We start from the raw sequence: 13,308 nt of genomic DNA on the forward strand, positions 1-13,308 counted from the left end.
GAGCGCATGGGCACACAAACTGTACGTCCGTTTGTCCGGACCAGAGGGGAGAGTGGGCGCCATCTTTTTCTAGGCTCACTGAGGGGTCTGCATGTTTGGGGGAGGCTGCTGCGACGAGGAGTGCACCCCGCCCCCAGCCTTGTGGTTCCGACTCGGCAGCAGCGGTGTGTGTTTATTGCCAAGAGCGAAGCAGTTACCCCTGGGGCGCCGGGGGCTGGGAGGGGTTGGCGGCCGGGACGGAAGCACAGGGAAAGGCGGGGCCGCGCCAGGAACTAGCGTAGCTTCTGTCGTTAGGGCACCCTCTTTCCTTGCTAAATACCGACTCCCCCGTCCATGTGGTGGTGTGTGTGCACTTGCCAGTCTGCTTGAGAGTGAAGATCTCGAAGGATTGCATAGGTATTTTTTTTCTTTGCTATGTCATCGTAGTCAGCGGTAGCAGAAAAGCGATGAAGGCCCGGCTCATTAGGCTTGAGGGGAGCTAAAGTGTTTCAGTTAGATTTGGGGACAGTTCACGCTTTGGCGAGTTAGGGCGGAATGTTTGCCCTTGGGACGGTGTAACGGAAAGGCACGGAGGTTGGGCGGTCCAGGTTAATATGAAGGCTGATTTTTGGCTGAAGGTCTGGCTACAGCATCGGATCCCACGTAGCAACTTTGGCCTGGTGCGAAAGAAGGAAGCTCTGACCCCTGGGAGTATGGACAAAGGCTTTGGGCTATAGAAGCAATGCCTTCGGATGATCCGTTTGAGGATGATGGATGTTATGGGAATTCCTGTGCCGTGTGGATTCATCTTCATTTACGGTTCCTACTGGGGACTTGGCTCTGTGTCGTCATGCCTTTAGTGTTTTATTTTAACCATCTACATTTTAAAAGGATAAAAGGCAGATCGTCATAAAGAATCATTGTGGACTGGGGTAGATTATTTTCTGCAGGGGAAACTCTTGCGTTTTTGCTTCAAATGTGCTTCATCGTAACTTTAGGTTTTAAGAAATAGTGGCAGTGTTCTCTCTCTCACCATGTCTGGAAAATGACTTGCTATTCTCTAGTTAAAATAAATGGATCTGAAATAATACCATTTAAATTTAGCCTTCCTCCCTTTTCCCTTTCAGTCTTGACGAGAAGATGCACATATCGTGGGGTTTTTTTGTGATAATGATGATTAAGTGGGATGAATCGTTGGATAAAATTAGCAAAATTATTTAAAATGAGCTTGTTAATTTCAGCGACTTGCCCTTAAATGAGCTCTTAAGGACCCACTTCCTTCTTTTCATAGGTTAGAAGTTCTAACAGATCACTGTCTTTAAACCAACACAGCCACAAAAATACTTTTGTTGCATTCATAAGTAGAAAAATTTTAAGTGTAGAGTATTTTAGGGTATTTTTGTGTTTTACTTTTTTGTGTAATGTTCTAAGAATAGAATTTCTGGGGAATTTGCTTAAGGAAATAACATGGGAACCACAGGAAAGATGCTCATTTTCAGAGCTGGTTTCTTATAGGTGGTCTCCTAGATGTGTTTTTTAGAGGGATAAATGATACATTACCTTTGTATCTCAAGGGCAGAAAAGTTTAAGCAATAGTTACATTTGTGGCAAATTAGAAGAAACATTTTATATATTCTACTTGAATTGCAATTCACGAATTTGTAATTGTGGAACTACTTAGAATATTGTTTACAAATTAGGGAGGATAAATTATAAGACATTTTTTGTATTTGGCATTATTCCGTGAAATGTTCTCAGCTTTTTCTGTAGATATATTTCTGTTCCCTTTTGAATTTTTAAAAAAGTTTAGGAGGGACAAAATGATGTTTATTACACTGCTTTCTAAAATATTTTAAAAGCAAAAAAAAAGCTAAGTCATTTTGCATAGGAAGGAGTCTTGGAACAGTAATGTGGACAACTATTCCAGAAGCCATTTGTAGTTTTTGTTAAATTGGTGTGGATGTTGGTTTGTTGAAGAAACTAAGCTTATACACATTTTTTGGCGGGGGAGGTGGGGGTGGGGTTGGGGAGACAGTGCAGATATTTTCTAATAGACTATTTTTTAGAACGGTTTTTTAGTTTCACAGTAATATTTAGTGGAAGGTACAAAGATTTCCCATATGTCCTCTGCCCTTCCCCCCACATACCATGCATATATTTTATAGTAAAACTCATTAATATTTTTAATATCAGTTTGGCATTGATAATTCAGATGTGTAAAATGTGCCAGTTAATTTCTTGCTATCCTTGTTAGTTTAGCTTGTAGTTTAAAAAGTAATCTATGGACATTTTTCAAAGGAAAATAAGCCTTGCAGACCTCAAAGAACATGTTTTCAGACACCACTTTTGTGGATGAGTAGTACTTAGGTGTAAGTACTGAATTAAAACAACCTTTATTTGCACACTAAAAACATAAACTTATAATCATTAATTTAGTAGGTGTTAAAAACTTACTTGGTTAAGACTACTTTGTTTGGGTACCTCTGAAAGTATTAGATGTAATTTCCTTAAGCAATATTAAATTGAGATTTTTCAGTTGTTAATACTGATATCCCCAAACATTCCAAATTAATATATTCTTACTATATTTTTACCTTTCTACATTGTCATTTGGGTTTCCTCGATAGAATGCAGGATAGTTGTTTGAAATGGAATAAACTTATTAGCATAATAAGATTCTGTGTTTATCTGAACATCTTCTTTCTGGCTTAAGATGAATTTTAATAGTAGTTTTTTAGGAGTTTAAGATAAGGAGTAGCAATAGTTGAGTATAAGAGTAGTAGTAATTGAGACTTTAGATTTTAGGGATATTTTATTATTTGTCTTAATTATAGTGGAATCAGGAAATTTGGTTCCATGTTTAGAAATGTGAGGTGTATATGTAGAACGTAAAATTGTGTCCAAATGGTAGCCATTGGTTTTAGATTTATTGCTTTAAAAATTGGTTTTTGAATTTGAAACATTAGTGTTCATTGTATCATTTATTAATTTGATTTGGTCTTATGTTTTGAAAGGGAGGAGATTTGCAGGAGAGTTGGACATAATGAATTAGATGTTGGTCTTTTCATGGGTGGAAGTGAATAGAAGGTGTTTTAGGGATTTTGGGTGTTAAATTGTCATTTTACTTGTAGAACAGTTTTGTTTTTTTTTAAAAGTGGATATAAAATTCATATACAGTGAAATGCACAGACCTTAAGGATAGAATTCATTTAGCCTTGATAAATTTATACAACCATATAACCAACACTGCAATCAAAATATATAACATGTCCATCACCTTTCCTTGTGCCACTTCCAATCAAGGACCGATTGTTAAATTTTCAGGTTTTTTGTTTCTAAATAATTCGCCGATGTCTACTTGGAATCTGTACCTTCTTTTTGCTGAAGGATGATTAATTTCCCCTCGGAACAAAGATAACCATTTTGTAATGCCCTTAGTTGTGCTTCCTTATATTGCTTCACTTTTAATAGGTAATTCTGAAGTGAATATCCTAATCTGGCGTTGTTTAAGATCAATTGCAGGGTCCAAGGATTAATTATATTTCATTTTCTTTCCACAGTTAAGTTGCTTTTACAGAATTAACAGGTCTCCAAGAAATAAAAAAAGGTAAGATATCCAGAGCTTAAGGCATTTCACAGAAGCTTGACAAAAAAAAAAATGCAAAGTAGAATAGTGCATCTAGGTGCATATGGCTTCTGTACTTTATGTCTGGTCAGTGATGCACTAGTGGTAAGCAGTTTATTATCATGAGCAGCAATTATATACTGACCATAGATGTCTTTTCTAAGTATGTAAAATTCGTTGTGGTTGGTAAAATTCTTTAATCACCAAAGCTCTCTCCCATGTTTCAGTAGAAGATATGTCTGAAAATAGTTTGGTCTTGTTGTGAAGTAGCACTTGGCAGACTTACAAAGAAGATGTGATATTTTTGATGCTCATACTGTATAGGATAGGTGATAGGAAATGTTTCTTCAAAGTATCTGGTTTATTATATGTTTAGTTGGGAGAAAGTTTATTCCTTTTTTTTTTCTAAGAATTAGACACAGTCAATATCTTTGTGAACTCATGTCTTATTTTCATTTATAAATGCTGAAGAAGGTAGGAACCAAGTAACTATTAAGCTTAGTTTGGGATAAGGTACTTCAAAAATAAGACTTGCTATTATGTGTACCTTTCTGTCTGCAGGTCATTATTGCTGTGGTTTGAGCTCAGCATGGCTGTAGTCATCCGTTTACTGGGGCTTCCTTTTATTGCGGGGCCTGTGGATATTCGTCACTTCTTCACGGGATTGACTATTCCTGATGGAGGAGTGCATATAATTGGAGGGGAAGTTGGGGAGGCTTTTATTATTTTTGCAACAGATGAAGATGCAAGACGTGCCATAAGTCGTTCAGGAGGGTTTATCAAGGATTCATCTGTAGAGCTTTTTCTTAGTAGTAAGGCAGAAATGCAGAAGACTATAGAAATGAAAAGAACTGATCGCATGGGAAGAGAGAGACCAGGATCTGGGGCACCAGGGGTTGGCAGCTTATCTAATTTTGTTGAGGCTATTAAAGAAGAAGCAAGTAATTCTGGATATGGCTCTCCGATTAATCAAGATGCTGGGTTTCATACTAATGGTACAGGACAAGGTGATTTAAGGCCAAGAAAGACACGGCCATTGAAGGCAGAGAATCCTTACTTGTTTCTGCGAGGCTTGCCTTACTTAGTAAACGAAGATGATGTACGTGTCTTTTTCTCTGGTTTGTGTGTGGATGGAGTAATTTTCTTAAAGCATCATGATGGCCGAAATAATGGTGATGCCATAGTAAAATTTGCTTCATGTATCGATGCTTCAGGAGGTCTTAAATGTCATAGAAGTTTTATGGGCTCAAGATTTATTGAAGTAATGCAAGGCTCGGAACAACAGTGGATTGAGTTTGGAGGTAATGCAGTTAAGGAGGGTGACATTTCTATGAGGACTGAAGAACATTCTCCACCAAGAGGAATTAATGATAGACATTTTTGGAAACGATCTCATTCAAAATCTCCCAGAAGAACACGTTCTCGTTCTCCTCTTGGATTTTATGTTCACTTAAAAAACCTGTCCCTAAGTATTAACAAAAGAGATTTAAGAAATTTCTTTAGAGATACTGATCTGACTAATGAACAGATTAGGTTTTTATATAAGGATGAAAGAAGAACAAGATATGCCTTTGTGATGTTCAAGACTCTGAAAGACTACAACACTGCTTTGGGTTTACATAAGACTGTTTTACAGTATCGTCCAGTTCATATTGATCCAGTTTCTAGAAAACAGATGCTGAAGTTCATTGAATGTTATGAAAAGAAAAGACCAGCGTCAACAGAGAAAGAGAGGCTTGGACACGTTTCACAAAAATACTCTCAAGAAGGCTATTCTGGCCAGAAACTGTGCATATATATAAGAAATTTTCCATTTGATGTTACAAAAGTTGAAGTGCAGAAGTTCTTTGCAGACTTTTCTCTTGCTGAGGATGACATTTACTTGCTTTATGATGACAAAGGAGTTGGTCTAGGAGAAGCATTGGTGAAATTCAGATCAGAAGAACAGGCCGTGAAAGCTGAACGTTTAAACCGACGAAGATTCTTGGGGACAGAGGTATTGTTAAGGCTCATATCTGAGGTACAAATGCGGGAGTTTGGTGTAAATTTTTCTTCAATGTCCAGTGAGAGGATGCATGACCATTCACAGTCATGTGATAGAGATGATCATTCCCATTCATTTGACTCAAATGATCTACCATTATACTCGGTTGGCCCTTCTGAAAACTTTAGGCATCAGCAAGAGGACTTGAGGCAACTGGACAATTTCAAGCATCCCCAGGGGGATTTCCGACCTCCTGAAAGGCGCCCTCCAGAAGACTTTAGGCATTCCCCAGAGGATTTCAGGCACTCCCCTGAAGACTTCAGGCGCCTTCGGGAGGAACACTTCAGGCGGCCTCCTGAGGAGGACTTCAGGCGTCCTTGGGAAGAGGACTTCAGACACTCTCCGGAGGAGGATTTCAGGCGCTCTCGGGAGGAGGACTGGAGGCGGCCACCTGAGGAGGATTTCAGGCGGCCTCCCAAGGAAGACTTCAGGAGACCCCCTGAGGAGGACTGGAGGCGGCCCCCCCAGGGAGACTTCAGGAGGCCACCTGAGGAGGATTGGAGACGGCCTCCTGAGGAGGACTTCAGACGGCTTCCCCCGGGGGAATGGAGGCGACCACCTGAGGAAGACTTCCGGCGGCCCCCTGAGGAGGATTTCAGGCGACTTCCAGAGGAGGACTTCCGGCGACCTCCTGAGGAGGACTTCAGGCGGCCCCACGAGGAGGACTTCAGGCGGTCTCCTGAGGAGGATTTCCGGCGTTCTCCTGAGAAGGACTTCCGGCGGCCACCTGTGGAACACTTCCGGCGGCCGCCCCCGGAGCACTTCCGGCGGCCACCTGCGGAGCACTTCCGGCGGCCGCCTCAGGAGCATTTCCGGCGGCCGCCCCAGGAGCATTTCAGACGGCCGCCCCAGGAGCATTTCAGACGGCCGCCTCAGGAACATTTCAGGCGGCCATCCCAGGAGCATTTTAGGCGCCCCCGAGAGGAAGATTTTAGGCACCCACTGGATGAAGATTTCAGGGGCCCTCCAGATGAAGACTTTAGGCACCCTCCTGATGAGGACTTCAGGAGTCCCCAGGAGGAAGATTTTAGAAGCCCTTCTGATGAGGACTTCAGGCGGCTCCCGGAGGAAGACCTCAGGGAAGCTCCGGAGGAGGACCCTAGACTTACTGACAGTTTTAGACTTCCTGGTGAGGAGTTTAGGAGCCCCCCTGATGATTTTAGAAGTCATCGCCCTTTTGTGAATTTTGGTCGCCCAGAAGGTGGCAAGTTTGATTTTGGAAAGCGTAATATGGGAAGTTTTCCTGAGGGGAGATTTATGCCTGATCCAAAATTAAATTGTAATTCAGGTAGAGTAACACCCATTAAGATAATGAATCTTCCATTTAAAGCTAATGTTAATGAAATTCTAGACTTTTTCCATGGTTACAGAATCATACCTGATTCAGTTTCAATACAGTATAACGAGCAAGGATTACCTACAGGGGAAGCCATTGTTGCCATGATAAACTACAATGAAGCTATGGCTGCTATTAAAGATCTGAATGATAGGCCAGTTGGCCCCCGCAAAGTTAAGTTAATTTTGCTCTAGAGAGCATTTCTAAATTCAGGATTACCTCCCCACAGTATTGATGCAGTAAAATGCATTTTTTTAAGTGTTTATTTTTAACTAATGAAAAGAAACATTTTAATTTTGACCTGTGAATAGAACAAATGTAAATAGTAGAATGTGAATCTGGTTTTCTTTTGCTTGCAAATTGTCATTCACTTTTTCTAACTTAAAAATATATATGCCTTTTTGTTTTTTGTTTTTTTGACCAGTGGGGGAGAGAACTAATTCCCTCAGTGCATTAATTTTTGTTGATGTCATGGGTAAACGTCAAGACTTGTATAGTAGAACTGTATTTGGGGAAGATAACTTTTATATTCACTTTTGTTTCCATTCTGTAGTCTACATCTTTTTACTCAAACTGTATAAGGAAATGGTCAGTGACTGATTGTTCAGGGTTAGCATTTTCATTGCTAACTGCCTGCAGAATTAATGCCCTCTTCCTTGTCTGAGATATTACTGTGTTTAAGCCTCCCCTTAATCATAAATAGTTCAAAATTGACAGACTGTGAACTTGAAGTTTACTTATGTAAAAAGCTTAGGAAATTCTTAAAACTTCGATGCTCATAACTTGCAAAATTTTATAAAAATAAAAAAATTGCAACTGAATAGACCAATTAACTTGTATTTGTATAAAGAGAAAAAAGAATTATAGCTTCTTTTGTGAAGGTTTCCAACAGCTGTATAAGGTAATATTTATGGACAGGAGAGACCAAACATTCTGTAATAATAGTGTATTAGTGCTGTGTATAGTTCTGTGGTTTCTTCCAACATCTCACCAACCAAACTGATAAGATTTACTCAAAATACTTAAAGACAAAAAAATAAAAAGTAATTATAGGTACAAGGGGACTTTCAGGCTTATGCTGGGAAGAATCTGATAAATGGACATAGTTTGTGTTTCTAGGAAGAATTTACTGATGATTCATATAACTTGTATTTTTAAAATTAGGTTCTCATTTCTTAATTTCAAAACTTTTTATCCAAAGACTCAATGACTAAATATAACAAGACTTTTGTGAGATTGAATTTTGACTTTTTTGATATTTGACGTTTAGTGTAGACATTTTGCAAATACTGGATTTGATTTTCTATACCATCATAATGTTAATGCTTAACATTGGGCACTTACTGTGTGCTAGGCAGTATAAGTACTTTACATGCATAATGTCAATCTTAATTATTCCCTAAGAAGCTTAAGAGTATTTAGCTCTGTCTCACAAATGAGATAATGAAATTCAGAGAGTTTAAGTTACTTGCCTAAAGAAGTCATAGCTAGTAAATCATGGAGCCAGTTTCAACCCAGACAGACTACACACTCCAGTTCATGCTCTTAATACTTTTGCCTGCTAACTTTGTTAAATGCTGTTTTTAATTTTAGTAAGAAAGACCATGCTAAAAATATTTTCAAGAGTAAAGGATATTTTCTTACCTCCATTGTTGCTTTAAAAATAGCATTAAGAAAAGATAAAATTAGTATGCCCAAACATTGTTAATAAAAGACAAAGTAACTAAAACATATATCCAGGGTTTCTCTGGGAGACAAATATTATGTATTGGCTTCTAATTTAAAATTGTTCATCTTATGAAACATGATTTGACTTTGGTTGGCCTTTTATAGTTTACATAAAACAAAGTTAATTTTCCTCAATTCTGTGATTTAGATATTTCCCACAGTGAGCAAATAAGAATAAAGTTTGAATTTATATCAGTAGTTTAGTCATTTAATAATAGGGTATGGCAGAAGTAGAATACTTTGTCAGTATTTAGCCAGTTAGTTAGTGCTATAAGTATTTTGGATTAATCTTTAGTGTTTTAAAGAAGTCTAAGAAAAACCAACCGAAGTTTCTGTGTGTTTTTAATTATGTTGAATGTCGTTCTTGCTAGTGGAATGAATAAAATGGTAAATTTGGTTCAAAAAAGCACATCAGTATGGCTCTTGAAACTAGTAAGCTTACAAGCAGCTAGGAAAATGACAATAGGAAGAAATGATATTTTTAACTGCTCAGAGATTATATAGATGATTTGAGGAGTATATGGGAAGACTTAAAAATGCTTCTTAAATATATATCAATAAAAGCTAAGATGAAGCTTAAAGTGCAGTTATCACTTAATATTGAACTGCTTCTCAATCTAGGCTGGGATGGTGGTGGTAGATAAGAGGCTATCACAATAGTAAACACAGGCTTTGTATTTTGATTGTAAAATTAATGGATTGATATGAATAGTTAATTTTACTCCATAATCTTTAATATATTTTTTAACTTTAAAAAGTTTATTACAGAAAGCTGGCTTCTACTGCTTGGGAGCCATTTTTGCATATCTGTTCCCAACTCTGCCTTCAGTGACATGTTGATAACTTAAACTGGCCACGGTAGGAGTATTTACACCATGGAAATTGGTAAATGCAGAAAATCAGGGCATTTTCCACCCCAGAGAGCCAATAACCAGCACACCACCAATTTCAAACAGATAAAAGAGAATAGTGTACTAAATCCTCATATACCCATTGCCCAGCTTCAATAATTATCTCATAGCCAGGTTTGTTTCCTCTCCTAGATGTATCAGGTATACTAGTGGCATATTGGTTCTCTAGTTTAATACCCAGTGGCACTTTAATTATCTTAAAGCCAAACATTTTTGACTCGAGGTATTCTGAAAAATATAGATCATGCCTAGAAAGTAAACTTAATCCCAACCAAGAGATAGGTAAGAATCATTGTGTTAGAAGCACACACTTACCACTTACTGAAAACACTGTCAAGAGCATTGGCTCTTGGTCCATATATCACCTAATAAGCAGTGACCCTATCAATCACCTCCATCTTTGTATTAAATGTAAGCTAATATTTACTGAGCTATAATAGATACTGTGTATTTATGATCTTTAATTACATGTGAATTAACTATATCATTTAGTTCCAATAACCCTAATAAACCTATTTTGGAGATAAGAAATGGAAGCCTATAGCCTGTCTTTTTATAAGAAAGCCAGAAGAGGTTTTTACATTTTTAAGTAGGGTTACATAAGTACCTATGTAATGGCATTGATTTTGTCTCTCAGCTCACAAATTGTAAAAATATTTACTGTGTAACCCTTTAAGGAGTTTGCCAACCTACGTCTGGTCTAAAATTTAATTTTACATCGAAAGTATTCTGTATAATATTCCTTTTGTCCTTAGAATATTTTTTTGAAGTAGCCAAAGCATACGTTTTATATCAGAATTATTTGCTGATTGCTTTATTTATCAGGCACTATTTTAACTTTACAAATAGGGCAACTGATGCTCAAGAGAAGTGAATTGCTATCATAAGCAGCAAGAGCAATATTAGAACTGTGTTTTTTTTCTCCCAGCTACAAATACCAAGATTAAATAGAGAAAATAAAAATGCAATGATATCCTCCATTTTTTAAGAATATTAGATTATTTAGGATTTTAAAATGTTCTGAATATTTTACTTAAAAACTAAGTAAATTTATCACTTAGGGCTATTTTCATGAAGCAGTGCTTTGTTAAGAACAGAACCATGAATAACAAAGTCAAAAAAGCTTTCTGGAAAGTCTTTATTTTTCTGTTATCTTTTTGTGGTAATCCCAAATGATCATTTCCTAATTTTTATATGCCTGACTGGGATCTATGAAATAACAGAAGTACAATTCCCCATCCAAAGAATAAAAGCATCAGACATACTGAAAGGCTTTGATTAAATTGTTTTATATTTTCAGGAATAAGAGTGACTGTACACTCTTTTATTGACTAGATGGTAATTTGGTAAAAGTTTTATAGAATTTTTACTGATTTATGGTTTTCCATGATGTTTTTTAGGGCAACATTCCACCAAATCATAGCTTTGCAAAAGTTGTAGTGCCATATGTAGCGCTTTAGTATGACAGTGGCTTCATTTTAAAACCAGAATCAAGCTGAACGTAGCTTTCTAAAGGTAAAATTTATGCTTTATGTATAGTTGTAAAACACCAATATCCTAGTGTCCTATTATTGTTAAGAGTGACTATAATACTCTCGTTGAAAAGTAAATTTATATATCGAATGATGAAACTTCAGGTTGTAATAGAAGTGAAAAAAAAGTAAAAAAAGAAAACTTGTCTTTTTGATTAAAGCTTTATGGAACAGAATTTGTATTTCATCAGAATGACTATCTAGGACCCTTTTCTGGTATTGAAAGCATGGTGTCTTAACCTAAAGGAAGCAAGTGGAATTGTTAGATTTTTTTTTTTTGTTGTTATCTATTTAACTAGTGTAACCTCGACTAGGTATAGTGCATTAATATGAAATACTTCTGAAATATACAATCTTTTTTAAAAAATGGAACCTATACAAAAAGATCACATGCTGCTAGACAGAATGTTGAAATGACTGGTGTGTAATATTTTTTAAAACCTTCATTTTTGGTCAGCATAAATTTCCTTTAATAATTTCTCTCTCCATTTCCAGTAGGATTTCATTTCATTTCATTTCAAGCCAGTATAAAGTTTTACAGTTTTAGTCTTTATGGATTCCAAGTCATTTAAGATGAAAATGGAAATGCAAAGTTTACTTAAGAAATTTAATTTTCTTCTTCTGTAACATCTAAGTCTTCATCCTCTTCATCATCATCTTCTATTTGTTGATCCTTTCTTAGTCGACAGGTGGATACCTGTTAAAAGTTAAAACATTTTAAAAAATACTAACTAAAAAATATTTTTACATGCGCCCTGATAGAGAAGGGCACATAGAACAAATATTTCAGAAAAATGTCCATAAGTAATAACTTTTAGTAATGAAAATTCCCTATGAATTATTGTATTTTAAGGTTTGAAAACAGACGCAAATTTTTTTCATTCATGTTATTTTTTGAAGAAAAATGTGAAATTAGCCATTTGATTCTAGTTGGGTACAGGTACTTCAATAACCGACTTTCAGAGAAAAGTATAGTCTCCATATATTATAAATGTCAAAAAATATTTTAAGTTAAACAATTCTTAGGTCACAAAAACAGGTATCTGAATGAGAGTCATTAAAGGGATGGCAAAAACACACGGATGTTTCAACTAGGCAACTGAAATATTAAACTTTAAAAATAGTGTGATTTAAATGTAATGAGTTGAGAATCTGAATTCACTACTTGGGTTTAAGTCCTGACTGTTGCCACTTGGGTCATCCTGCTTCATACTTTTCTGAGGGTGATTATACCTCCCAGGGGACATCTGGCAATGTCTGGAGACACTGTTGATTGTCAAAACTGGGGGTGTGTGTTTGTGTGTGTGTTACTGGCATCTTGTGGGTAGAGACTAGGGATGCTGCTCAACATCTGTACAATGCACAGGACAGTACCCCTGCCTCCTTCCCCCCCTCCAGATTATCTGGCTCAAAGTTAATAGTGCTGAGGTTGAGAAACCCTGGGATTATGTATTCTAAAGTGCTACACAGATCTTGGCTAACTTAGGTGATATTATTAGCTCTAAAAGGTCAAAACTCTGCATGTACTATAATACTAGATTTATGGAATTTATGTGCAAGGCACTTAGTACTGGAATAATAATATAATTTGGTTAGGGGGAGAGATGCATAAATAAAAAGCAGTAAATAAATACTTAGAGGAGAATCAAATGAAAACAGAAGGTACTGGGTCACACTTACCTGAAAGTTATATTATGAAAATATTTTGCTCAGTTTTAAATTCTGAAGGCTAGATATGAAAAAGGCCATAGCTTTCTAAATCAGGAGTTGGCAAGCTATAGCCCAGTTTGTGGCGTTTCTGTAAATAAAGTTTTATTACAACTATTGATTTGTTCATGTATTGTTTATGGCTGCTCTTGATTGAGGCAGAGACCACATGGCCCACAAAACCTGCTATTTTCTGTGTAGAGAAAAAGGTGGTTGACCCCTCCCTGTTCTAGATACCAGGTACTTCAGGCTTTCTGGATATAGAAGAAAAGAAAATTGATTCTTTACCCTAAAGATATGTGCTTCTGGATCTATGATAATGTTCAACAAAAGCCCTTTTTAGGTATCATTTCCAGTAAGCTGTGATAGTGGGATTTAAACCCTAAATAGTTTGATTTCAGAATCTGTGCTCTTCATGCTATACCAGAGAACAAATGTAGATCAGC

The 13,308-nt window shown here is 36.9% G+C and overlaps 2 protein-coding genes across 4 annotated transcripts in view; one reads left to right on the plus strand and one right to left on the minus strand.

Moving 5' to 3' along the window:
• RBM12B (RNA binding motif protein 12B) lies at window positions 1-12,979 on the plus strand. 2 transcript variants are annotated; one of them, XM_007164914.2, is made up of 3 exons: window positions 1-164; window positions 3,540-3,586; window positions 4,166-12,979. In XM_007164914.2, exon 3 carries the CDS (start codon window positions 4,194-4,196, stop codon window positions 7,176-7,178), a length of 2,985 nt encoding a protein of 994 aa, XP_007164976.2. In that variant the 5' UTR covers window positions 1-164; window positions 3,540-3,586; window positions 4,166-4,193; the 3' UTR covers window positions 7,179-12,979. The 2 variants fall into 2 exon arrangements, with proteins under 2 accessions (XP_007164976.2, XP_028020528.2); XM_028164727.2 differs by lacking the exon at window positions 1-164 and adding an exon at window positions 177-396.
• Window positions 10,174-13,308, minus strand: part of CIBAR1 (CBY1 interacting BAR domain containing 1) — a 26,538-nt gene continuing 23,403 nt past the window's right edge. For both annotated transcript variants that reach the window (XM_057531787.1, XM_057531789.1), the window contains one exon: window positions 10,174-11,852. In XM_057531787.1, the coding sequence (XP_057387770.1) occupies window positions 11,763-11,852 (90 nt within the window). In that variant the 3' untranslated portion in view covers window positions 10,174-11,762. The remainder of the gene's footprint in view (window positions 11,853-13,308) is intronic.

Source organism: Balaenoptera acutorostrata, chromosome 17, assembly GCF_949987535.1.
Source record: "Balaenoptera acutorostrata chromosome 17, mBalAcu1.1, whole genome shotgun sequence".
Lineage (NCBI taxonomy): Eukaryota > Metazoa > Chordata > Mammalia > Artiodactyla > Balaenopteridae > Balaenoptera > Balaenoptera acutorostrata.